The sequence below is a fragment of the Struthio camelus genome, chromosome 28 (genome assembly GCF_040807025.1).
Source record: "Struthio camelus isolate bStrCam1 chromosome 28, bStrCam1.hap1, whole genome shotgun sequence".
NCBI classification, from domain to species: Eukaryota; Metazoa; Chordata; class Aves; order Struthioniformes; family Struthionidae; genus Struthio; species Struthio camelus.
The window spans coordinates 646946-672504 of record NC_090969.1 but is presented as its reverse complement, the minus strand read 5'-3'; the positions used below and the strand labels follow the sequence as shown (position 1 = coordinate 672504).

Genomic DNA, 25559 nt, shown 5'->3' with positions numbered 1-25559 from the left:
CCGCCGTGAGGGGTGCCGGGGGCTGAGCCGAGGGGCTGCGGGCGCAGCGGCCGCCGCGCTTGGCGCAGCTCGTACTCTTGCACCCTGCCGCCTTATCGGCACGCAAGCGCCTGCGGGCAGGTGCTGGGCGCCGGGCCAGGCCCGCTCCCTCTGCCCCTTTGGAAAACAAGGGCTAATCGCTGCTTCCTGCTCGGCCTTCCTCGCTGCAGGTTCCCCCTGCTCCCTCCTCGCCGGGGGTCCCGAGCAGCCCCTAGCCCCGCGCGGGCTCCCGGGGGGCTGGCGCGTGGCGTTGCCCCGTGGGCACAGGGCCGCAGCGAGGGCTGGCGCCGTGCCCTGGCAGGGACGTTGCCTCCCGGCTGCGCCCCGATAACGCTTATCGGCGGCACCCAGGTGGGGTTTGGGTGGTGTCGGGGTGGTGCCCGCGGGCGGTGGTTCCCCCGGCGTGCCCGTGGGGACTCCGGGGGCTGCGGTCAGCCGGGTGTGAAGGTGGGGTGACCCCCCCCCCCGGAGCCTGCGTCCCCCCACCGGGGTCCTCGGGCGAAGGGGCTGCTGAGTGCTCGGTGCCTGCTCGGGGAGGGCAGCCGGGCTCCTGGGGGGCCTCGACGGCTGCACCCCCTCCGGGGGGACATTGCTTTGGGGTGATTTAGGGCTGGTAGGACCAGGTGCACGGGGGGGCCGTGGGGCCGGCAGCGCCCGGTGCCCGCCCACCGACGGGCGGCAGCAGGGTCGCACCTTTCCCCGGGGCCGTCGGAAGTGGAGGGGCGGTGGGGGGGGCCCACCCGTTCCCTGGCCGCCGCTGCCCCTTTAAATCCGGGCCCTCCGCGCGCCCCCCGCTGCGGGGGGAGGGGGCGTGGCCGGCGGGGCTCGCCCCCTGACGTGCCCCGCCGGGGCCCCGCCCCTCGCCCCTCTCTTAAAGAGGCAGGGCCGCGAGGGAGGTCGCGCCGACGCCGCAGCCGCAACGCAGGTGAGAGACGGGGCGAACCGCGACCGGGACCGCGACGGGGGGCGGCGGGGGTGGGGGGGGGCTGGGCCGGTCTAGCGGATCCGGGACCGGGACGGGGAACAGGACCGGGACCGGGACCGGGACCGGTTCGCACCCCCGAGCAGGGCCCCGGTGCCCCCCGGTGCCGTCGGGGCTGCGCGGTGCCCGGCTGAGCCGCCCTCTCGCACCCAGGTGCCGTCGCGATGCTGCTGCTGCTCCGAGCTGTCGCCGGGCGCAGGTAGGAGCCGCCCCGTCGGGGCGCCCCGCGGCCCCCCCCCCCCCCCCCCCCCGGGGCCGGCTCTCAGCGCCGCTCTCTCCGCAGGCTCCCGGGGCCGCTGCCGCCGCCGCCCCGCCGCGGCTGCCCCCGCGCCCGTGTCGCCTCGCTCGGTCCCGGCAGCGCCCCGGGCGCGGGGGGCCGCGGGCGGGCGGCGCCGGTGCTGGCGGCGCTGCTGGGCCTCGGTGCCGTCCTGGCCTACGGAGAGCGGCGGCGGCGGGTGAGCGGGCGGCGGGCGGGCACCGGGACGCCCGGGCCCTGGGGAGAGGGGGACGGGGCACCGGGACGCCTGGGTCCCCTGCGGGCGTGGGAACGGGGCACCGGGACACCTGGGTCCTCGACGGGGCAGGGGGCATCTCTCCTGGGGGGGTCCTGGGCAGGGAGGGGTGATGGGGGGCACCAGGACGCCTGGGTCCTCGATGGGGGGGGTGGCATCTCTTCTAGGGGGGTCCTGGGCAGGAAGGGGTGATGGGGGGCACCAGGATGCCTGGGTCCTCGACGGGCGGGGCGTGGCATCTCTTCTAGGGGGGTCCTGGGCAGGAAGGGGTGATGGGGGGCACCAGGATGCCTGGGTCCTCGACGGGCGGGGGGTGGCATCTCTTCTAGGGGGGTCCTGGGCAGGGAGGGGTGATGGGGGGCACCAGGATGCCTGGGTCCTCGATGGGGGGGGTGGCATCTCTCCTGGGGGGGTCCTGGGCAGGGAGGAGTGATGGGGGGCACCAGGATGCCTGGGTCCTCGACGGGGCAGGGGGCATCTCTTCTAGGGGGGTCCTGGGCAGGAAGGGGTGATGGGGGGCACCAGGATGCCTGGGTCCTCGACGGGCGGGGGGTGGCATCTCTTCTAGGGGGGTCCTGGGCAGGGAGGGGTGATGGGGGGCACCAGGACGCCTGGGTCCTCGATGGGGGGGGTGGCATCTCTTCTAGGGGGGTCCTGGGCAGGGAGAGGTGATGGGGGGCACCAGGACGCCTGGGTCCTCGATGGGCGGGGGGTGGCATCTCTTCTAGGGGGGTCCTGGGCAGGGAGGGGTGATGGGGGGCACCAGGATGCCTGGGTCCTCGACGGGTGGGGGGTGGCATCTCTTCTAGGGGGGTCCTGGGCAGGAAGGGGTGATGGGGGGCACCAGGACGCCTGGGTCCTCGACGGGCGGGGGGTGGCATCTCTTCTAGGGGGGTCCTGGGCAGGGAGGGGTGATGGGGGGCACCAGGACGCCTGGGTCCTCGATGGGCGGGGGGTGGCATCTCTTCTAGGGGGGTCCTGGGCAGGGAGGGGTGATGGGGGGCACCAGGACGCCTCCAGGTGGGGGGCACATCTGGGATGGGGATGCCCGGTTTGGGGGCAGGAGGGTGCCGGGACGCCTGGGTCCTCCCCCGGGGGATGGGGGAGCAGCAGCAGCAGCCCGGGCTGGGGGCAGCCCTGCTGATGGGGCTGGACCCCCCCCCCCAGGCCGCCCGGGCTGCCCAGGCGGCCCCCACCCCCCAGTACCCCCTGTACACGCGGGAGGAGGTGGGGCGGCACCGCTCGGCCCCGGACCGCGTCTGGGTGACCTACGGCACCGAGGTCTTCGACATCACCGACTTCGTGGAGCTGCACCCCGGGGGCCCCGACAAGATCCTGCTGGCGGCCGGCGGGGCGCTGGAGCCCTACTGGGCCCTCTACGCCGTCCACCACGAGCCCCACGTCCTCGAGCTGCTCCGCGAGTACAAGGTGGGCGAGCTGAGCCCCGAGGAGGCGGCGCCGGCGCCCGCCGCCCAGGACCCCTTCGCTGGGGACCCCCCCCGGCACCCCGGGCTGCGCGTCAACAGCCAGAAGCCGTTCAACGCGGAGCCGCCGGCGGAGCTGCTGGCCGAGAGCTTCCTGACGCCCAACGAGCTCTTCTTCACCCGCAACCACCTGCCGGTGCCGGCGGTGGACGCCGAGTCCTACCGGCTGCGGGTGGAGGGCCCGGGGGGCCGGGAGCTCTCCCTCTCGCTGGACGACCTGCGCACCCGCTTCCCCAAGCACGAGGTGACAGCCACGCTGCAGTGCGCCGGCAACCGGCGGGCCGAGATGAGCCACGTCCGCCCCGTCAAGGGGCTGGACTGGGACATCGGGGCCATCGGCACGGCCCGCTGGGGCGGCGCGCGGCTCCGCGACGTGCTGCTGCACGCCGGCTTCGGCGAGGAGCGGGAGGGCGAGTGGCACGTGTGCTTCGAGGGGCTGGACACGGACGTCGGGGGGGCCCCCTACGGCGCCTCCATCCCCTACGGCAGAGCCGTCGGCCCCGCCAGCGACGTGCTGCTGGCCTACGAGATGAACGGGGCCGAGCTGCCCCGCGACCACGGCTTCCCGCTGCGCGCCGTGGTGCCCGGCGTGGTGGGCGCCCGCAACGTCAAGTGGCTGCGGCGGGTGGCCGTGAGCCCGGCCGAGAGCCCCAGCCACTGGCAGCAGAACGACTACAAGGGCTTCGCCCCCTGCGTCGACTGGGACACGGTGGACTACTCGGAGGCGCCCGCCATCCAGGAGCTGCCGGTGCAGTCGGCCATCACTTACCCGCGCCCCGGGGCCGCGGTGCCGCCGGGGGAGCTGACGGTGAAGGGCTACGCCTGGAGCGGGGGCGGCCGCGGCGTGGTGCGGGTGGACGTCTCGCTGGACGGCGGGCGGACGTGGCGGGTGGCCCGGCTGGCGGGCGAGCGGCAGGCGCCGGGGCGGGCTTGGGCTTGGACGCTGTGGGAGCTGCAGGCGCCGGTGGCGGCGGGCGGCCAGGAGCTGGAGATCGTCTGCAAGGCGGTGGACAGCAGCTACAACGTGCAGCCCGACACCGTGGCGCCCATCTGGAACCTGCGCGGGGTGCTGAGCAACGCCTGGCACCGCGTCCGCGTCTCCGTCCGGCCCTGAGGCCGCCGGCCCCGGCCCGGCCCGGCCCTGGCGGCGCGAGGCCGGTGGCCGCGGCGGCGGCTCGAAGTCCGCCCTTTTACAGCCCGCGACGTGTGAAAGTGGCTCCATAAAGATTGCGCAGGTTTATGGACTCGGATGTTTCCTGGGGCAGCGCCGCCGTAGCGGGACGGGGTCGGGGCAGGACACGGCTGCTCCCGGGGACCACCCGGCCCTATGGGTGTCGTCCCCCCCCCACCACCACTCTGCCCCCCAGGTCCCCACAGACTGGCTGCCCCTCCGGGACTGCCCCTGAGCCTATAGGACCTTATAGGATCCGCCCCCCGTCCCTACGTCCCTGTTCCCCTACAACCCTGCTGACTGTATGGGGACCCCCCCCCATGCACCCTGCCTGTACGGTCCCCCCTCGCCCTATAGACTCCCTAACCCTATAGCCTCCCTCCCCCTGCCCTTTCCGGACCCCCCTGCCTCTACGGACCCCCTTGCCTATATGGATCAGTGGCCCTGTGCACCTTCCTGACCCCTCTGCCCCTGTGGGGACTCTCCCCAGACATATGGACCCTCTGACCCTATAGACTCTGACCCTATGGCCCCTCTGCCCATATGGGACCCCTTGCCTATCCAGATCCCCTTTCCCTAGGGGGCCTCCTGCCCGTACAGACACTTCTTGTCCTCACCATATGGGACCCCCCCGGCCCTACGGAGCCCCTTGACCCTACAGGGCCCCCTTCCACCCCATGGGACCCTCCTGTCCACTCTCTGGCCTGCGGGGCCCCCTGACCCGAAAGACCCCTCTACCCTCACAGAGCCCTAGGGACCCCCCTGCCCATAGGGGTTCCCCCACTCTCCAGACCCTATGGGGCCACCTTGCTCCTATGGGTCCCCCGACCCTACATGGGACCCCTGTGTCCCTATGTGCCCCCCAACCTTACCCACCCTCCGCCCCATGGGACACCTCTGCCCCAAGGGCCCTCCGGACCCCCCCCAACCCCCAAACTGGTCCCAATGACCCAACTGGCCCCCCCCCCAGCCCTATAGACTGTATGTGGCCCCCTGCCCCTATGGCCCCCACCCCTATGGGCCCCCTGATCCCTATGGGTCCCCCCAGTCCCTATGGGCCCTCTGATCCCTATGGGTCCCCTCTGATCCCTATGGGTCCCCCCGGTCCCTATGGCCCCCACCCCTATGGGTCCCCCCCCACAGACCCCCCCCTTACCGGCCCGGTCCCGTTGACGGGCGCCCCCTGGTGGCCGCCTCGGTGGGGCCGGGCTCGGTGGGCCCGGCTCGGGGGCAGGTCTGGCCCGGCCCGGCCCCGGGGCGGTGAAGGCCGAACCGCAGCTCCCGGGCCCGCCTCCGCCGGTATCGGCTATCGATTATCGGTTATCGATTACTGACTATCGGTTATCGATTATGGAGCCCCCTCCCCCCCAGCACAGCCCTAAGGGCCCATCGATGCCCTCGACGCTCCCCCCCCCCTCCGCGACTCGACGCTCTCGGTGCTCTCCTGCCCTTCCCTCGCCTCTCCGCCGTCCGCTCGATGCGCCCGGCGCTCGGCTGGGAGCCCCCCCCCCCCTTCCCGGACCATGGTGTCGGCGGCGCCCCCCTCTCGGCGGCTCGACGGCTTCGGCGCTCGGCTGGGCTCGCCTGTCTCCTGGCAGTGGGGCCGGAAGTGGCTCGGGGCGGGGAGGGGGGGCCCGGTCCCTCCGCAGGTGAAGGCGCCGCCGATGGAGCCGCCGCCGCCGCCGAGCCGCTGAGCCTCCCCCCCCCCCGCCGCACCCCCACGCCCCCGCGGCCGGGCTGGGCCGGGGGGGCCCTCCCCGAGCCCCCGCCGGTGAGAGGGGGGCGGCGGGGGGCGCTGTCGGGGGCGGCGGGGGGGGGCCGCCCGGCGTGGGGGCAGCTGGGGGGGCTGTCTGGGGTGGGGGGGTCTGCCTGGGGTGGGGGCAGTTGGGGTGGGGGGGTCTGTCTGGGGTGGGGGCATTTAGGGTGGGGGGGTCTGTCTTGGGGGGGTCTGTCTTGGGGGGGTCTGTTTGGGGTGGGGGCGTTTGGGGTGGGGGGGTCTGTCTGGGGTGGGGGGGTCTGTCTTGGGGGGGTCTGTCTGGGGTGAGGGCATTTGGGGTGGGGGGGTCTGTCTGGGGTGGGGGGGTCTGTCTTGGGGGGGTCTGTCTGGGGTGGGGGCATTTGGGGTGGGGGGGTCTGTCTGGGGTGGGGGTAGTAGAAGCAGCTGGGGGGGTCTGTCTGGGGTGGGGGTAATTGGGGGGTCTGTCTGGGGTGGGGGCAGTTGGGGTGGGGGGGGTCTGTCTGGGGTGGGGGCATTTGGGGTGGGGGAGTCTGTCTGGGGTGGGGGCAATTAGAGTAGGGGGCTGTCTGGGGTGGGGGTAATTGGGGCAGCTGAGGGGGCAGTTGTGGGGGGGGTCTGTCTGGGGTGGGGATAACTGGGGCAGCTGAGGGGGGCAGTTGGGGCAGGGGAGGCTGTTTGGGGTGGGGGCAGTAAGAGTGGGGGGGTTTCTCTGGGGTGGGGGTAATTGAGGCAGCTGGGGGGGCTGCCTGGGGGGCAGTTGGGGGGGTTGTTTGGGATGGGGGGGGTCTGTTTGGGGTGGGGGCAGTGAGGAGGAGTTGGGGGGGGTCTGCCAGGGGGGCAGTTGGGGAGCCCATTTGGGGTGGGGGCAGCTGTCGTGGGGTAACTGGCTAAGGGACAAGGGGGGTGACTGGGCTGGGGGGGCTGTCTGGGCTGGGGGTGGTTGGGGGCAGTGGGTCTGTGTGGGGTGGAGGCAGCTGAGCTGGGGGGGCTGTTTGGGGGAGCACAATGGGGGCAGTCGGGCTGGGGCCGTCTCTCTGGGCTGGGGGAGTCGGCGATGGAGGCACTGGGGGGGCTGTGGCTTGCTGGGATGGGGGGGGTCCACCGTGGGGGGCCGAGGGGTTCTGTCTACTGGGGGGGGGAAATCTTCATCTTGTGGGGGAGCCTGTGTTTTGGAAGGGGCTGAGCGTGTGTCAGGTGGGGGGGGGTCTTGGGTGATGGGGGCCGTTTTGGATGGGGGGGTCACAGTTTTGGATGGGGGTCTGTGTTGCAGGCATGGGGGGCAGGGAGCAGGCGGCTTTTTGGGGAGCAGTGGGACCCCCTGGGGGCAGCGCGGGGTGGGGGCCGCCGTGGCAGCGGGTGTCAGGGTCTGTGCCGGGGGGGGGGATGAGGGGGGGGTCGGGTCTCCCTGCAGAGCCGGGATGGCTGCGGGGCTGCGAGATGGGGACGTGCCCGGAGGCGGGGAGGGGGGTTCCCTGCCGCCCTCCCTTGCAGGGCTGCAGCCTCGGACCCGGCAGCTCCGGAGGATTAGGGAGCGGGGAGGTGCCTTGCCTCCTCCTCTGGAAAGCAGAGATATCCAAAATAGACCTCACCTCGTAGGTTTGACGGTTATCCTTGGAAAGGGGGCTCGGGAGATGCCACCTCCAGTTCTCGAGCAGCGCAGTTGTTTGAAATGACATTTCTTGGAAACAATAGGTTTCACCTGAATGACAGTGTTTGCAGGCTGATGTGGCCCCGGGTACAGGGAGGAGCGTTGGCAGCCGGTTTATTTTGGAGCTTTAGAAACACCACTGAAGTTTTTTTGTTTTTTGTTTTTTAAATTCTCTTATATTTGGTTCCTTGGAGGGCTCTAGCTAGCTGTCCTTGTTGTGGAGTTGTTTCGGCCTGCTTTCTTCCTTTTTCCGTGTCTGTTTTCTGGAATGTCAGGTTGTATGAGGGCGATGTTTTAGAATGTGTTTCATTTGGGTTTGTGGAGTAAGCCTTTTCCGAGAACTGCGCAGGCAGATATGTGGCACATTGTCTTACTTTAGGGTGACGTGATCGTGAAATGCAATACGCCGTTGTAATGCACCTGCGTGAGCTGGTGGCTCTGAGGTTAAGGTTGCTGTAGGCACCTCTTTGCAGAGGGTAGTTTAGCTCTTGGGTTCTGGATGGAGTTTTCCCGAGTAGTCCGTGAATACTGAGCCTGATCTCTTCAGATGGCTGATTTACAGGGATACTTGGATGTAAGGTTCATCCTCATCCTTCATGTGACCCAAATGGTATTTCTGAAGTACTTACTTCTGTCCCCCGTTACCAGTTCTGCAGAAATATTTGTCCCGGAAACCTTCTCCAAGCCTCTGAGGAGGAAGTACCGTTATCCTCCCTGCGCAGGTAGGGAACTAAGACACGGGGAATATGCTTTTCCACTAGCTCACATAGAGCCTTTGGGGAGGAGTAGGAGATCAGGCACAAGTTTCCCAAAGTCTGGAGACAGTGTCCTAGATGCTGTATGACTTCGTTTCTGTTTAATGCCTCCTGAGAAGAGGTGTAGTACAGATTTTCAACTCGTTTTGCCTGTAGAGAATAAGAACTCGTCTGTCATCTGTTGAATGGCACCTCAGTGCTAATAACGTTTTTTTGTTTTGTTTGTTTGGTACTGGTGGGCTTTCAGACCCAGACAGGTTTTAAGCACTTCAGACAGGGAGTGCTGACTTGTGAAGACACCAGAAAACTCCACAGCTGTGTCACCCTCCGGGACGAGGGGCTGATTAGGCAGCACGCGGTCGTTTCCACCGCGGTCGGATCTGGGGCCTCCCGCAGTCCCAAGAAAGGGCTTTATGCAGATGCTCTGCTAACGCGCCTGCTGCCCCAGCGGTGCTTGCAGAAGAGGGATCCTAGCAAGGCAGGAGAGATCATGTGAAGAGGCAGCAGTAGCTCTGCGGAGAGAAGCCCTTGGACCAAAAGCTGCTGTTGGCAGCTCTGCTGTAAACTTGTTCTCTGCCTGCTTCATGGTTGCTCCTTGCTGAGTCTCAGCTCTTGGGAGGGGATGTGGGCTGCTTGGCTTAGAAATCCTCATGTGCCGGCCCTGCGCTGTAAAAACAGCGAGACTTTCTTGAGCGCTGTGGACCTGGCTCTGCCGCCGCATGTGTTCTTGGGCCTCTGCGCGTGCCTTGGTTTGCCCAGGTGTACGGCAAGGCTGGCGCTTGGCGCTTTAGAGAGCTGAGGGTGGAGGAGGAGTGAGCAGCCAAGGGAGCATACAGCTCTCACCATAAGGTGTTTAAAAAGCTTCAGGCAAGCACCGTCTCTGCGTTCTGCTCAGGGTCCGCTAGTGGCAAAGCCAGGTTTGTCCAGGAGTAGCTTGGAGATAGGTTCTCGCTGCGTATTAAGGTCCCGGTAGAGACAAAATAGCTTGTGACCGTGTGCGTTAACAGTTCGGGCAGAGGCCGAGGAAGGTTGATGTCCCCCTCGACCTGCTAACCCGCGCCAACAGCGTCACAGCCTCTCCGGTCCCACCCTCTGCCTGCTCGCTGACAGCTGGGGATCGCTCGCGCGTGCTCCTCTGTCTCGGCGGACAGCGCTGCGGTCTTTCCTGCGCGGTGGAGATGTGGCCGGGCTGGGGGCTGTCAGCAGGAAAAGGTGAGGGTTGTCCTCCCGGCGCGCAGCCCCGCTGGTGCGTGTGGCGACAGACCCAGCAGAGATGGGATAACGATTTTTGGCCTCATCTTGGCTTTCGCTTCCAAGGACTCAAGGAAACCTGAGAGGCCTCAATTAGCCAGCGTGAAAGGCTGAGCTTTGGAGACCTTGTAAAGGTGTCCCTGTTCGGAGGAGATGGGAAAAGGGGAATTAGGCGAACTGCTAGGCCCAAAAGCATGAATTCCTCTGAGGGGCATTGGTCTGGCCGGCGCGGGCTGTTTACACAGCAGCAGCCTGCGTTCTGGGAAGAGAATTACGGGAACCACAGACACAGACGTGGTCTCCGAGCTCGAGGGACGGAGCTGGGGTTGTCCAAGGTCACCGGAGGGGAAGGAGGCAGCAAACGCAGGACAAGCAAAAGGAGGGAGCGTGCATCCAGGAGCGGATTAATTTTTTTTTCTGTTCTCAGTGGATCAGTTCCACTTAGCGCGTGTGTGTGTGTCATTAGTGAAGTTGGGCCACAGAACTGTAGTGTTCAAAAGTGCAGCCTGGCTTCTATTTTTAAAGGTCAGTGTCTCTTTCATATTGTTGGTAGGAATGTATCTGTCTGTGAGTCTGTCTAGGTAAATGCTGAAGAAGTGACTTCTTTTTCCTCCTTCCATTGCCAGGGGAGTCTCATGAAACGTAGCACGTCTTTTCATCTATTGTAGGTTCAGCTTAGTTGCTCGTGGTAATTATTTATTCGTATTGTGGTGATGCCTAGAGGGCACAACATGGATTTAGATGCTGAACAAAGACATGGTGGAAGATGGCCCTCGGTGTGCTTTGAATAAAAACTTTGTTGAAGTAGCTGAATCTCAGGCGCCTGTTTAACATCAGCAATTTTACATTACGCTATTTTATAGCGCTTTTTCCATCAGTAGGCTTTGAAATAAAATAATACCAAAGAACGGGCGAGCGTCGTGATCTGTCACGTTAGCTCTGGGAGAAGTTCCGTCCGGGGGGAGCTTTTCCTGTGCATTAGCAAAAACCAGCGTCTCAGCTTCGGTGGGAGACAGGGCTGTGTTTTACCTGTAAATCGCTGGACTCGTTTTTGATCACTGATTCAGCGCTTGCCTTTGGATCTCCAAAGGGGTTTGTGTCTCTCTTCCCCTGTTTTATCATGCACTGGTTTTATTTATAAAAAGGACAGAGATTGCATCCACATCTGGTCAGTTCTTGGTTTAAAGCACCTCAAATGTGGGAGTTAGCTAAGAGATGGGCTGGAAGCGTCTCGGGAAATAAAGCGTGGGGTTGCTTGCAGGGGGGGTACTGAACTCGTCTTTATGGTTTATGATGCTGCTGAGAGGCAAAAGACTAGCTTTGCTCTTACGATAAACCTCCAGTATGAGTGGTTTACAAGTGGAACATGGGAAGTTTTTCTTCCCATCCCTAAAGCAGTAACTTAAAAATATTTTTGTTTACTCCATCCCGCCACTGTTACATAGCATTGCTTCCTTCAAATGTAGCCTTTATTATAAATGTCCAAGAAAATTAAGGATCTCTTCCCAGTTCAGCAATGAGTAGCTGTCAGCTGCTGTCCTTCCAGATGGAGGATTGCATTGAATTATTTTTTTAGAAATGACACTTCATCTTATTAAATAATGCATTTCAAAATATGGAAACAATGGGAACTATTTTATAATGGATAAAACATGTCACAATGCCTTAATTTTTGCTTTTGAAAGGCGGGTCCGTTTACTTCTGACTCTGTTGAATCGCTTTAAATGTGGTCTTCCTCGGCATAGCGAGGCTCTGCCCTATCAGCTAGCGGTGCCAGCCGCCACAGAACATCAGCACACGCGTGGTGCTCTGCAAGCCACTCTCTTGGCACTGCAATCAGTGACACTTGCAAGATGCGGGGTTTTCAATAAAAGAAAGCCGTTGCCCTGAGCTTGGTTTTGAAGCGTTTCCAATGACACAAACTTTTTTGAGCAGCTGGTTCGTTCAGCTAACGTCTATTTGCAGCAAAGGTGGAAAAAAAGTCCTCATGTTGGAAAATAAAGTGCAGCTAATGGAAACAATGGTTTGGGAAAGAGAAACTGCAGGGACCTTTGCAGCGCTTACTAATTCTTACCCTGACAGGAGGCTCTAAGATGTTCGCTGTGACCGTGTCTCTGCCGCACATCTCTCTTGCGGGCGGTTTGCTTCTGGGGATGTCCGTGCAGTGACGCCCGGTTCCCGTGAAGCCCGGAGCCAAGGTGTCCTTCAGCAGGGAACTGGGAGTCCGACCCGGCTCTCGGAAAGGCCAGGCGCAGCCCCATCCGACGGGAGCGAGAGCGCAGCTTGCTCGGGAATGTGCCACCCGGCGCAGGAGCGGTGCGACTCCAGCCGGTAGCGGCAAGCAGGGGCTGGGACCTTGGCGCGGGGTACCCTCACGTCAGTAAGTCCAAGCCTCATGCAGTGCTCTGTTCTTAAGTCGGGATGTCTCCCTAGCGCTGTAGCTTCTGTCTCCTTGCTGTGAGCAGGGGTGGCCGAGCCGGTGGCTTTGAGCCGACGGGTACCCGTGCTCCGTTGAGACTCCTGCCGTGGATGTTAAGGAGGAAATAAGAACGATGGGAATCCAAAGGAAAAACCGCTCGTGTTGTAGGCACAGCTCAGAAACGTGCACTGCCTTCGGTCCCACGACATCAGCGATTTTCCGCGAGGTTTCCACAAGGCACGCCACGAGCGCTAAAGTCTCCCTACGAGCTTTTCGATCCAGACAAGACTCGATCTCCTTGGAGGAAAGGTTCAAGTGAGTGTGCGTTAGCACCCCGGTGCTGTGAGTCCGTGGCTGTCCCTGTGTTCCTCGCTGGGGGATCAGCGTAGACCTTGTAAGCTGGCACCGCGAGTTTACTGCCAGGGCAGAGCAGATGCTGCCCCCTTCGCGGTTAGTTATTGGGCCTGGTGGAGTCAAGGAAGCAGGAGGCTTTCCTCTCCTCTTGCTGTTTGTTGCGCTGGTGCTGTCTGTTAGTTGTTTTTGTGGTGCGAAAGCTGGAGAACGCTCCCCGAGGATCCTCCACGCGCCGCAGCTCAAGGGCCTAATCAGATCAGGGAATCGTGGTGTCTGCAAACAGGGTGTTTCTGGAGAAACGGTCCCTGCCGTGCAAGTCAGCTCCGGGTGCTGGGCAAGCCGGGGAAGGGGACGGACTGCAGGGGTTTGAAGTTTGTGGCTGATCGCTACGCGAGTCTGGTGCGAGCTGCGTATCTCCCCTCTTTAGGGGTTAATACTGTAATTTTAAAAATAATCTGGCAGATGTCTCGGTGTAATTGGGTTGGAATGTCATGTTCTCTTCCTGCAGTCATGGTATCTGGAGTTGGAGAAGTGTCTCGCTGCCGATGCTGAGTGTGCAAAATTGTTGCACAAGACTTGAGGTATAACTAGAAGCCACGGGGAGAAATTAAGAGGGGAAGAAAATAGACTGGCTTCCTTAATGACCGCAGGACCAATAGGACTTAAAAACTGGCTCCCAAGGCAACTGATGGAAGCCCTGTTTTGGAAGGCGCTTAAAAGTAGCCTGCAGGCTGGGGAAGGACAGGCTAGGTGCGATCTAATGAGACTTTTTCCATCTCTAAATTCCTCTGTCATCTGAGTAATAAGCACACAAAGACCCAGCCCTTCTCTCTGTTCGGTAAAGCGTTCCAGGCCTTGCTTTCTTCAGAAGCCTCTCTTGTTATTAGTGCAAAGGACATTCACAAATTGCATCATGCTGAGATGGAGGCTTTTTTTTTTTTTTCTTAATTGGGCTAGTTCTGAGGAATTTTCTTCCCTGAGCGTTGTCACTTGGGGAAAAGTCCTTATTTCAGAAGGGAGGAGAGCGTCGAGCAGTTCTGAAGGCACGCTGCTCTAATTTTAGTGCGCTTCTGTTCCTAATTCCCAAGTCGATGATCACACCTGAAAGCTGGGAAGAAAGACCACGGATTGAGATCTGGGCTCCGTCACCTTTGCAGGTGTAAAGATGCGCCGCGGGTTTGAATCCCCAGCAAGCTGCGTGATCTGGACCTCCTTGCGAAGGGAAGATTAAACTCCGTGCGTTCGGCTCGGGCTCTGCCGTGCAGGACGTCACCGTCCGAGGAGGGTCTGGACTCCCGAGGACGAGCGAGCCCAGGCGCGGTCCGCATTGAGGTTGGGGGGTCTCGGTGCTCCCGGCTCCCTCCGTTACAGCCGCTCCGGCGGCGACTCAACCCCTGAGCGTTACCGGTTTGTAGAGGGAGTCGGGGAGGAGGCTGCCGGGCCAAGCGCGGGCGCGGAGCGGCGTCGAGGGCGAGCTCGGCGCGCAGCAGCTGCAGCCTTTGGAGTCGTCCGTCTCCCAGGGATGCTCTTTCGCCCGGGCTGCGTTGCGGAGGTTGCGATCTAGGGCTCTGGCGGCCCAGCTGATCCGTCTTTTTGTGGCGCTTTCTAAAGTTAAAAGGGTTCTTGGAGCGCGCAACCGTTTGCTAGCCAAAGGTTAATTATGGGCCACCGTTACTATCTAGCTATAGCGTCACGTGATGCTGTATAGCTTCACTAGGTGCTGTATTTACCAAATGTAGATTCTTTTTTCTCAGTTACAGTTCCTGGTTGTGGAGGCCTTATGCTCTGCTGGAATTAGAGGAGATAACTGCTGACGGGTGGCTCAGGGCTCCTGAAACGCTCCCAATGTTTTTCTCTGGGTCCCCTTTTAAAATACAAAGGAGCGGGGAATCCATCTCTTTTATTGCACATCATCCCGTTACCGTTAATGAGACTGCTTGCGTGAGTAGGAAGTAGGAGTAGCAGGACGGGCTCCTTAACTCAGTTGCGTTTGGCTGATTATTAGCTGCTTACTTTAAAGGAAATTAACTTCTCGGGCTGATTCTTCACTGTCTGTTACCTGTGGTTTAAAGAAGACACTGAGGTCCTGGTTGTTCTCGGCGTCACCCGAGAGGGTTGAATGGGTCCCTTGGACCACGCGGGAGCCTTCAAAACGCGCTGCTCGCTGCCCAGGGAAGGAGGGGAGGGATTTGGGGAGGGGGGTGCCGGGAAGCTCTCCCCGGCGCCTGCGCGGGTGCTGCGTCTGTCGCAGCAGCGCTGCGTCTCGGGCAGCAGCGGTTGCGCCGACGGGCGCGAGGAGCGATGGTTCAGAGCGGTACCAAAAGCGCCTGGTACTGAACTGAGCCGCTGCTTGACTGAAAATGGCATAAGGGTAAATATTTACCTCGTTCCTACAAAAATATCCTCTTCAGAGCGCAGAGCCGTCTTTGGGACAGCGTCTTGGCACTTTGTCTTTTTTCAAAATCTGGCATTTTTCAAGGCCTTCTGCAGAGTACAGGAGAGCGGGCTTTCCAAATAAAATTGATTTTCATTAGCACGTTGCATGCCCTTTGTGCAAAGCAGACGGCTCTCCGAGCGCGTGTGCGTAACGCAGAAAAGCAAAATTACAGGTTCAACAAAAATAAAACTGCAGGATGCATTTTAAACCACAGTTGCTGTGTAACCCAGCGCTTGAGAGAGAGAGGTTTCAACCTAAATTATTTTCCTTTCGTAAAGTTAATGGCCACTGTGGGATAGGAAGGGGAATTATGAAGCGCTCAGCTTTTCCTCTGCTGTGCAGGCTGAAGAACTGGATAACAGCAAATTCGGTGTCCTGGGAAGGCGTCATCCTTAGTCTGTTTGATCTAGATAGCAGGGAGGGGAACAGCGTGGGTGTGTGCGGGGCTAGCCTCGCGCTTCGCTTCATTTTGTGCGGCTCCTACAACTGATTTAAACTCGCGCAGTCCCCGTGAAGGCTGCGTGTAGGTGCCTGTCGCGGGGGAACGAAGCCCCTCTTCGCTCGTGAGCCGGGAGCGAGGTGGTGAGTCGGCGTGCCGTCGCCGCCGGGGAGGTTAGAGGAGGTGCCCGCCTCCCCGCGCGGGCTCCGGGGGCTCTGCCGCCGGTCGCTGCAGCACCCCCGCGCTGACGGGTGCGACGGAGAGGGGTCCTTGCCCCGCCACGCGGCCGACGGCCGGGGCTGGCAAAACGCCCCGGGACTGGACCGGATTTCATCTGATGCCCAGCTAGTAAAAGACGCTGCCTTCTCGAAGCCAGCAAGTCCCCCATGTCAGGATTTTAGTTAAGTGGAGCATGGTGAGAGCGTTCTTTCTTAATTAACATAAAGCAAGTAGTCAGAGCCGATGGGTTAATTAGCCCAGGCTAATATGCCTCGTCCGTGTCTGTCTTTATCTCGAGCAGTACTTTGCCAGCAGCGATGCTTGTACAACTTAGTTCGGTTCATTCAAGAAGCAGTTATTGTTGAAAATCTGCTTTTAAAAGGGGTGCCCTCAGAAGAGATTGACTGATTTCGTTCAGCTTGAAAAAGGTACCAAAGTCCCCTTAAAAAGTCCCATTTCTTTATCAATCCTCTTCGGTGTATTGGCCGTTTAAGAGATGGAGGGAAAAGTTAATATCGTGACTTCTTTTTGTGTGTGTGTGCTCACACTTTGCAAATCGCGTTTATTCTCCTTTCAAGGAGACGATTCATCTCTGCAAATTATCGCTTTTTTTAATTGTTCTCTGCAGCAAACGCTCCGTTTCCGAACGTATCAACTGCCAATTATGGTGTGATTCTAAACAGCAGCACTCAGGTTTTCAGAACTGTACTCACTTTGTTTTTTAAACAGCAAATGTAATTGACAAATAAAAAGCCATTTGAATGTATAAAGTGTTCGTTATCTCTACGGGGTGCCAAGCAGCAAAATATAAGGCAGATTTCCCTTTTATTTTGGTGTGGTCTTTGGGCTGGCTGCTGCGAGACCGCTCAGCCGAGCGCTGTGCGTTAGCGTTCAGTCTCGTTGCCCAAAACCCAACGCTTTCCGTTGATAAAATGAAGCTGAACGCTTCGGCCGGACGCGTGCGAGTTTGCACGAGTGAGACTTCGCCGGCTGTGCGAGCGCCGGTTCCCAGCAGCAGCTCGGGGCTGAGACTGCCTCGCTCCGCCGCGTCTCTCGCCGGTGGCCGTTTGTCTTTCTGGAGCAGTGAGGTTTTGGTTGGGTTTTGCCGCGTCAGATGCGTGGGAGAACTGACAGCTGCTTTTCTCCCGTTTGGCTGTAAGGACTAACGCTGTTTGACAGGCGGGGTCCCGGCCGGGTAAACGCGGCAGAGCTGCGGCGGTCTGCGCGCGGAGGCCGGGGTGAAACGCTCCGTGTTTGCTGCGGCACTGAGCTACCATAGCTTCGCTGCGGTGACCTCTGGATAACGGCTGTTGCTAATGTTGGCCTCTGCTTTCTGAGAGGAATGCCTAGAAAGCATCTCTCTAATGGGAGAGTGTAAATTTAGTCCCGCTGGGGTTGACGATGAAGTCAGTGCTGATGGTTAAAGCCCAACATTGCAAAGCTGCGTTCAAGAAACTTGGGGTGGGTAGCGTGTCCGCGCCGAGAAGCTGCTCAGCAGCGTTACTGGAGGAGGAGTGTCCAAGAAGCTTCTCGAGGCTAACTCTGACTGAGCTCTGCTTTCTCTTTCAGCAAAGTACCTTAAAGATGGATATAGAAGACTGTAATGGACGATCTTACATATCTGGTATGTCTGATCTTGATTTTTGTCAGATATTTTGGGTTGCTAACGCTTCAGGGTGCTCAGCATCTTCATCTAGGTCTAAGCTGCCCTGTGTTAGGTTGCTTAGCCCCAAGGCTCTGCTGCTGTTGCCGTTACAGACTGAGCGTTGAAGGAGTATATTCAGATCACCTAGCACGTTCCACTAAGTATCTGAGGAGGGTTAATGCCTGGCATAATAAACAGGTAGTTACAAAACAAAACAAAAACCCTTCCTAGGCTGATCCTTGAAAGTTTGCACGGAAGTTCTTGTGCTTGTCTGTTCGTACGCGGGTCTGTTGCGTGGCTGTCAGTACGCTGGCTCACCGGCTCTAGGTGAGATTTCAAGCTTTGCTGCCAGCTGAAAGGAAAACGTATTTCTCGTGATGACTGCAGTCCCGGCACTGGAGCGTCCTGGGGGAGGCTCGTCGTCCTTTCGGGACTCCCTGGGTGCGCTAATGAAACGGGTATCTTATTCTCCCCTCAGTCCTGCTCGTCTCTACAACGAAAGCGCTGTGCCAAACTTCCAACTCCAAAAAAGTGTGATATTTAAGACCCCCATAGGTGATCTCAGCTATGCGCCCTGCCAAGCCCAGCGCTATTGTTTATTAGTGTATGTTAAGATTAAACCCAGGCTGAGTTCCAAATGTAAAACCGTGAAACGTCCGCAGGGAGAGGGGGAGGCAGTGTGGGACTGACCTAAATGTTAATGATGGAAGTTGTTGGTTTACCAGACCGCTCGGTAACCAGCAGGGTCGCGTAGACGTGAACTGCAGTGTCGTGGGTCGAAACCACTGAACGCCTGTCACTGTCGCTTCCTGTGTGACCACCTCCAGAAGGGTCCTCCGGGGCACCGGTGGGATTAATAGACTAGCTGGTTGCCTATAGAAACCTGGCCCGTAGCCTGTATAGGTCATAAGTGAAAGCTAGTTTGGCGGGATTTGTTCTTATCTCTGGGGAACTGGCGTTTGCAGCATAAAAACACCTCAGTTTGTCAATCTTTGCTCAGCTGGACTAGAGTAAGACGTGATGGAGGCACGGAAGTTATAAGGCCAGAAGGGACTCTTGCGATTAGCTAATCTGGCCTCTGATATGGGAGACGAGGACATCTCTGCGTTAGGACTGTGAACTGGAAGAGCTGCAGGGTGCTGGAGATGAATCGTTCAGCAGGGGTGAAGGTCAGAAGTTGAAGTGCATGAAAAGGGAGAGAGGACCCCGGCTGTTATAACGAGCAGTTGTGGTGGTGAGAACTTGGTGCATTGACAGAGCTGCACAGGGGACTTTGCACAATGTCCCTTGGCATACATCGTGTTATATCTTGCCCATTTTGACAAAGTTCATCCTCAGAGTTATTGTGTCCCCCTTCCAGATTTCCTTCAATCCTCGGAGGATCTGTGCTTGGGTTGGATTTTTGGCTCTTCTCAAAGCACTGTTCCCACTGTAGTTTGCTGCTTGGGTTTTGGTTGCCAGGATGCCTCCATGAAGTAACAAAATGCTTCCCTGAAGTTGGCTGATCACGCTGTGCCAGGGTGGCTGCCTGCTGAAAGCGGCTGCTTTGTTAGTTTAGTTCAGTTTTCTGCTTAGCAGAACTGCATCCTCCCAGCTCTTGCAACCGTCCTCAAATGGAGCTTGAACGCGCGTGAGTGCACTCGCTTTGGAGGTCCGTGATGCCTTACAAGCTGCAGCTTTGGTTTTCCTCTGGGAATTTTGGGGGTGAGCTTTCCCCTTTCCCCACAATCTCCGCAGTAGGTCTGTGCTTCCCTGCAAGCATGGAAGTGCTGCAGCTCGGAAAGAGGGTCCGAAAGAGGTGCTAGAAAAAGCCCATCTCAGTGTGTCCCGAATCCCTCTCTGTGTGCTTGTGAGCTTTAAACGCTGGGAATCCTTCGGTCTGGGTCTTAAGCAGCTCCTGGAGTTTGGAGGGAATGGGAATGGTTAAAGCATGGGTGCAAGGTGGGGGAGAAGGGAAGAAAAGCATTAGAAGAGCTGAGCGGGCTCTTCTCAATCAGGGTGGGTTTCTCTGCATCCAAGCAGCACCGTTCACCTGGCTGCGGATGGGAGAGCGGCCAGGATGAATCCCAAAGCTGCCTTGTGCCGTCCAGCTTCTCTGGCCGCAAAGCCAAGCGTTCGGGGGGGTCTCCTGCGAGCAGTCGCGCAGACGATGGCCGGGCATAGCCGGCACCGGCCCTTCTCGTGCCGCATCTGAGACGAGCCTGCTGTGGGGCGAGTGAGGCGCGGAGCTACAATTTCATCAGAAGCCATCTTGGTTTCCATCAGTCAAAGTCGAACTCTAAGCTTTAAAATAAAGCTTTTTTTCCCCTTTTCTTTTTTAATTCAGTGTGATGGAAGTTTGCCCTCAAAGCACGGGATAAATGCTGTAATAGCTGCGGGAGAGACTGAGCTGTGTGGGAGCACTTCAGCACTGCTGATTTCCTGATACTTGGGGAATTGAGCCTCTAGGGCCGGCTCAGCTCTTGGCCTTGCTGCACAGCCTGTCTTTGTGGGTGTGGGGGGGGGTCAGGGCGAGCATAATTAAGATTATCTACTCGTTAGGGTCGGGGTCAAGACCTGCCAATTAGCTGCCTTGGGTTGCTGAGGTGCTGTGGACCTGAGATGACTGGAGGAAATAAACAGCAGAACTCCTGAAACTCGTTTCTGTGAAATATTTTTAATTAAACAAATTATTAACAACAACAAAAAAAATCCAGATTTGTCACATAGCGAGGTAACCGAAAGCCCGGAAATTCGTAAAGAACGTGAAATGCTTCGTCTCCTTTGAATTCTTCACAGGAAAATAAGTTAGTTTTGAAACAGCTCTGGTAAAGACACGGTTGTTACCGCAGAAGGGGTAGGAACAAGGTGGAGGCGGGCAAGACACAGCTCCATGCCGCGTATCGATTCCTCAGGTGGCATGTCCTCAGATTATAAGCCTTTCTATAGGTACTTAACCCGAAAATGAGCGTTCTGATCATGCAGATAACGACTTCACGGTTCTTTCTTGTTCGGCGAACGCTCTTTCTGGGGCTGGACGCGGAAGATGGCAGGCTGCCGCCGCCGCCGGGCTTTTCCCCAAGCTGGCGCGGGCGGTGCGGATGCAGGGTTAAATGCTTTAAGTTCCTTGGATAACTGGGCTACAGGCAAACGGATCGTCTCTAGCGTGATGTTCAGATTTCCATTCGTTTTTAGAACGGATGAAACGTGACCCAATATTTCCTGAAATCTGGAGTCTGAAAAGTTATCAGAGAGGGAAATTGCTAAGAGACCGTCGAAACCCAGGCGCTGGTTGCTCCCCAAGGTGGGATAGGGCTTCAGTTCTCACGTCCATGGGCAGGAAACCTGCCCACCCTTGTGGAGCTCTGAGCTTCGCGGAGAAGCGCCGGCAGCGGTTGTCCGGGGGTGCTCGTGCCTTCCCCTCTTCCGCGCGGCGGGAAGGATCCCCGTCCTCTTGCACGGGCACGACTTCCTCCGAAGGGCGCCGATTAGAGCGTGTCCCCCGCCCCGGGGGCGGCAGGACCCCGTGCCGGTGGCCGCAGGGCGAGGAAGCGGCGGTTGCCGGCTGAGCTCCGTGCCGCTCCGCGTGGACTCGACGCCGATCCTTCCCGTGAGAGCCGAGGCTCTTGGCAGCGCGAGGGGAAGTCCTGGCTAGCTCAGCTCGCGCTTGCTTGACCCCCGTTTGGTGGAGGGCTGGGCACTAGGGATCAGCGCGGTTGTCCCTTGATTTCGGCGGGAGCCTTGGGATCCTTTGGCCTAAAAGGCTCTAGAGGGTGAGGTTAGCTGACGGGGGAGTTGAGCTACGCACCGAAAACGGGATGCTCTGCCGTCGCCTGTCTGCTTGAAGGGACCAAGAAGAAACTAATTTTTTTTGTTCTCCTTAATGTCTGATTTAGCTTCTAGTTTGGGGGTTTTAACCTTTCTCCGGTACACCAGAGATCGGTAGCAGCTAGAATCAGGTTGTAAAACAGCTCACCAGAGTTCTTCGTGCTGTTGAAATCACTTTGATGCTTTGTTAGTGCATCATGATCTTACGGTCAGGGTTACATCAGACCGGGGATCGGGAGGATCCTCTGTGTAGGACAGGAGTTACGCTCCCAGGTAAGCTCACCTGGAAATGCGGTATAAGAAGCTCCTCGCAATTCCAGCGTGAGGCCGTGGCCTCTTGTGGTCGCTTCCTGGGGCATGTCGTAGCTGTGTGGTTTGACCGTTTGATAGGGCTAAATTTGGGGGTATAAAGTCCTGGGAAGCATTTCGGGATGTGCGAAGTGACTCTCTTTTGGAGTAAGCATCTGCTCCAGAGCTGCCTGGAAGCGCGGAGGACTGGGTTTGGTGGCGATGCGCTCTGTGTCTGACCACAACAGTTAGCTGGGGAAGCCAGCAAGCTTTGCCCCGTTTCTGAAGCTGGTGACCAAGACTTCAGTGTCGCCTTCCGTTATCAGTGCAGGAGGGTCAGAGCCCAAACGATCCGCCACTGATCGCTTGAAGGAGAGACCGCTGCATGGCAGCGTGGGCTTGAATTAGGGGTGATGCTGTTCTTCCTTTATCGGGGTCTCTCCTTCCCCCTGGTGTTTTGGGTCCGGTGCCTGGTTCCCGCTCGTGTCCCCTTGCGAGGGCAGAGCCGAGCCTCGGCAGCCTGCGGCACGCTGCGGGCGGGCTGAGCTCTGCCTCGACCCCCTGCCGCCGTCTGGCGGCTCCTGCCCGGCGGCCGCCCCCTCCTCTCCCTCGTTAGAGTTGGGCTCAGGCGGGTGCTCGAAGCAGCTCGGCGCTGTCGGCGAGGAGGGAGCGATGCAGCCTGGCTTCCAGCTCGCCGTGCTGCTTGACTGTAAAATGACGGTCGTTTCTCTCACTTCCAGGAATCTGTTCTTCCTGGAAGGTGAGTGGCTGAGTTCACCCTACCAGTGAAACGCAGGCATGCACACACAGCCTGTGTTCCAGTGCTGTTTCCAAGGAGTTGGCTGTGATAACACTCCAGGGTATCTTCAGCAAGGTAGAATAATGCAAGTGAAACGGGAGGGTGGGGGGGAAGGATGCTGAAATAACTCCGCACCGTTTTTGCCTGCTCTTTATGTGGGGTGTTGTTGGAGACGCAGCGGAGAAGGGTGTAGGGGGCTGTTGAATGTGTCGGATAGAGAGACCGACTCTGGACGGTGATTTATAGGTGTGTAAAATCGCTTGTGCTGGGCAGGGAGGAGAGGGAAGGGAAGGACCTGGCCCCTCGAGATGCCCCTGCAAGCACCTAAGGGAAATGCTGGCGAGGCAGGCTCAGGGCACTGCGGCACCGAGACCCTTTGAGAGGTGGCCGTGTCTCTGCCTCCCCCCAAAAAGTGGCTGCTCAGTTTTCAGGCTGCAGGACATGCATCCACGGGGTTCGCTCCATCCAGGACCCCGTGGTGGTGCAGGCACTTTTCTCTGCGGGGCTTGTTTAACGTTTTCTCTTTAACCTCTCCTAGCCGAGAGCTCGTCTCCGTTCTCGGGGGTGTGTGACTGGTAACGCGTGTAGGCTTCGCATGACTCAAACTTGCTGGCAGCAGCTTGTCAACCTCGTGTCGGTATGGGGAGGGGGAGAAAGGGAAGGATCCTCGAAGTCCCTTCTGCTGTGACCCCAGGAGGAAGGAAAATCTCTTTAAAATGTTGCCGTGAGGACTTGGAAAGGGCGAGGGTACTGCTGAGACGACCCAGCTTCGTCTCAGTTGAGCAGTGATTTAGAATATGCTGCCTCACTTAGGGCATTTACCATAAATGATTCCCATGCTCAGCAAGGCTGGTTAGCTCAGCGTCCCAGTAGTCATCAGACAATGGGATGAACTGGACTCGGAGAGCATCAAGAGAAGAGTTTCTCCAGATGCAAGTATTTAGAAATAACATTACCAGCTGTGCTAAAGGAGTTCATGGAGCTTCTGCACTTTTCATCATCAAACCCTTTGCAGTCTCCGTTCACCCAGCATCGCGGAGAAGCTGCTGCCCGGTGCCTCTGTGCGCCAGGAGGGCCGGGGCCGATCGTCGCCTGGGGGTTTTCTGCGCTCGGGCAATCGGCAGGTCTCGTCAGAACAGAAAGCTGGCACTCCCCTCTTGGTCCCGGAAGGAGGAAGAAATGAGTCTAGCCTGCTGTGTAAATAAGTTGGGCTCATGATGGTCTGATCTTACCCTTGGCAGGCATCTGAGCTGCCAAAATCGGTTTCTGGTGCGAGCGGGGAAGGCCCTGTGTTCAGGGACTGCAGCTGCCTGTGCCCAGGTTCAGTTTCCCAGGGAAACAAGTATCTGCTTGGGAACTGCCACAGGCCCCAGCAATGCCGCTCTGCGGCGCTCGGCGTGGACCGTCGGGAAAGGGAGCCCAGAGCCGAGCCCGTTCGCTGCGCTAGGCTCGTCGTTGCAGACCGAGGCGCGGGGCGTTTCGGCGGGGGAGGCGGGTGCGTGGGGCGCCTGGTCTGGCTCCTCACCCGCTGGCGCGCCTCCGCTGCAGCGCCGGACGGAGCTCCCGCGGAGCCCTCGGCACGGCTTGCGGCCCCCTCTGCCCTGCTGCGGGTGTCTCTTCGAGGCAGTAAGTAGGGAAAGCAAAGCCTGGGGCTGCCATCAGCCTGTTGTTGGCTCACAGCCGTTGCTTTTGAGGCAGTAACGGATAGAAACCTGTGTTCCAGAACGAGTCTCGCTCCTGCCTGAGCACCGCCTAGGGAACAGCCCCTTAGGGGTCCGTCAGCAGCCCCTTTCCAAAGAGGAGGAGGAGGGGGATCTGCTGGGCAGAGGATTTGGCTGAGTGAGGCCAACGGCAGCCGTGCGTCAGGCCTAACTCATTGGCGTTCCCCTCCTTGTCTCCCCAGGTAGTGGAGATTCCTCTCTGGAGAAGGAGTTCAGCTCGGCGATTGTGGGACCCACGGTGAGCACACCCAACAGCCAGCACTCCTCCCCGAGCCGCTCGCTCAGCGGTGAGTACGCTGCCTTCACTGCAAGCAGCGTCTAGACCTGCCTGCTTTGTACCCAAACCCTGCGTTCTTTCAGGCGTGACATAAATTTTGACTTCCCGCTGTGACAGATTTCTTTCTAAGTCTGACTCTTTGTCTTCCGACCGAAGAGGATAAAAACCCTGCTTTGGTCTCTGAGTGGAGCAGCTGCCAGGTTACTTATCCTGGGCGTTGGACACCTGACTGCTGCAGAGCCTGGAGTTTTGGAGTCAGCTGTGGCAACGCCCGGGACGTGTGGTCTTTCTTCCCAGTGTGGTTGTGCATTTCACCTGGGATTTCAAGCAGCTGCATGTTGCAGACTGGTAATGACAACAGCTCGGAAGGGGCAGCAAAGCTGTTGGTTGCTTTGGAATAAGTTATTTGTTGTATCAGTCTAGATGGCTATGTGGGAAATTGAAAAGCCTCTCCACATCCTCTCTGCCTCGTAGCTGGGACAGGCTGGAGTCTGTGGCTTGCACAGCCCTTCACAGGGCAGCAGCCTTTTGCCTCTACATGAATGAGTCTGTTGGGAAATTATTTTTGTAGCTGTGGTAGATTCTGAGAGTTCTTGTGCATGTTGAAAGGCACCGAGAGCATTTCTGCCTCCTACCTGGGGATGTGTCTAGCCATCCCACCGCAAGGCAAGCGGTTGAAAGAGCTAGCGGTGTCCACCTGAAACAAGATCTCTGCAAGAGAACATGACTCTGGACGCGAGTAGCTCTGCCCTCGGGACAGGGTTACAGCTGGTGGGCGCCTGGAGCCTGCCTAGCTGTCCTTCACGTCCCAGCTTGCTGAGCAAGTCGCGGAGAGCCTGGGAGTCCAGGGTGTCGAACCCCGTCCGAGCGAAAGAGCAACGCGCAGAGCGGGGAGGACGCAGGAGGTGTTGCGTGTCAGTGGTGCTGGGGAGAGCCAGGTCCGGACTGGGTGACTCTTCAAGTGACAAAAGGAAGAAGCTGCATTCCTCCTGCCTCTGTCTGCTCTTTTCAGCCTTGAAACATGTCAGATGAAGCTGGTCCCGGACAGCGGTCCCAGAGCACCTCAGTTGTGTGTGAGGCTGCTCATGGAGATGCTGAGCTCCGTTTTCAGTTTTCACTTCCACTACTGCGACAGGGTGGCTGGAAAACACCAGCTCCCAGCCTTAACTTACCCATAGCCACTTTGTACCATTTTGTTCTCCTATCCACAAGTTTGTCCATAACATGAAACTTCCCAGCTCCTTCCCTGCCTCTTGACTGAAATCTCTCTCTTTCTGTTTTTAAGTGAATGAAACTGCTTTTTAGGTTCTATTTAAGAACCTGCACCAGTAATGGGCAGGTCTGGTTTCAAAGTTGTCACAGTTTGTTACTGGTTGAGGTGCGCAGTCCAGTCCCATCACTCCTGTGGTGATTGACGAGAAATGCAACGTTTCACTTGTGCACTGAAAAGTGGCACGACCCTAGATGAGTTTGGCAAGGCTGACGTAGATGTAAGTTGTTGAGATGCTATTTACATCGCAGTCTTCTTGGGGCAGCAGTCAAGTTTTCCTGGGTCCTATATATTGCTAAGTGGT

At 59.0% G+C, this 25559-nt stretch overlaps 2 protein-coding genes across 7 annotated transcripts in view; both read left to right on the top strand.

The window, feature by feature from the left end:
• The first annotated feature begins 307 nt into the window (after positions 1 to 307).
• Positions 308 to 4247, top strand: SUOX (sulfite oxidase). The gene is made up of 4 exons (XM_068921144.1): positions 308 to 390; positions 1175 to 1220; positions 1305 to 1476; positions 2701 to 4247. The coding sequence occupies exons 2-4, from the start codon at positions 1186 to 1188 to the stop codon at positions 4129 to 4131; spliced, it is 1638 nt and encodes a 545-aa protein (XP_068777245.1). The 5' UTR covers positions 308 to 390; positions 1175 to 1185; the 3' UTR covers positions 4132 to 4247.
• A 1586-nt stretch (positions 4248 to 5833) lies between these two features.
• The window catches only part of IKZF4 (IKAROS family zinc finger 4), a 36334-nt gene continuing 16608 nt past the window's right edge, over positions 5834 to 25559 (top strand). Inside the window, exons 1-3 of one of the 6 annotated variants that reach the window (XM_068921140.1) lie at positions 5834 to 5959; positions 17018 to 17072; positions 23891 to 23995. In XM_068921140.1, coding sequence (XP_068777241.1) covers positions 17033 to 17072; positions 23891 to 23995 — 145 coding nt within the window. In that variant the 5' untranslated portion in view covers positions 5834 to 5959; positions 17018 to 17032. Of the gene's footprint in view, positions 5960 to 16656; positions 17073 to 21928; positions 22063 to 23890; positions 23996 to 25559 lie in introns of those variants that run through there. The other 5 variants (XM_009687070.2, XM_068921143.1, XM_068921138.1 and 2 more) reach the window with 5 other exon arrangements.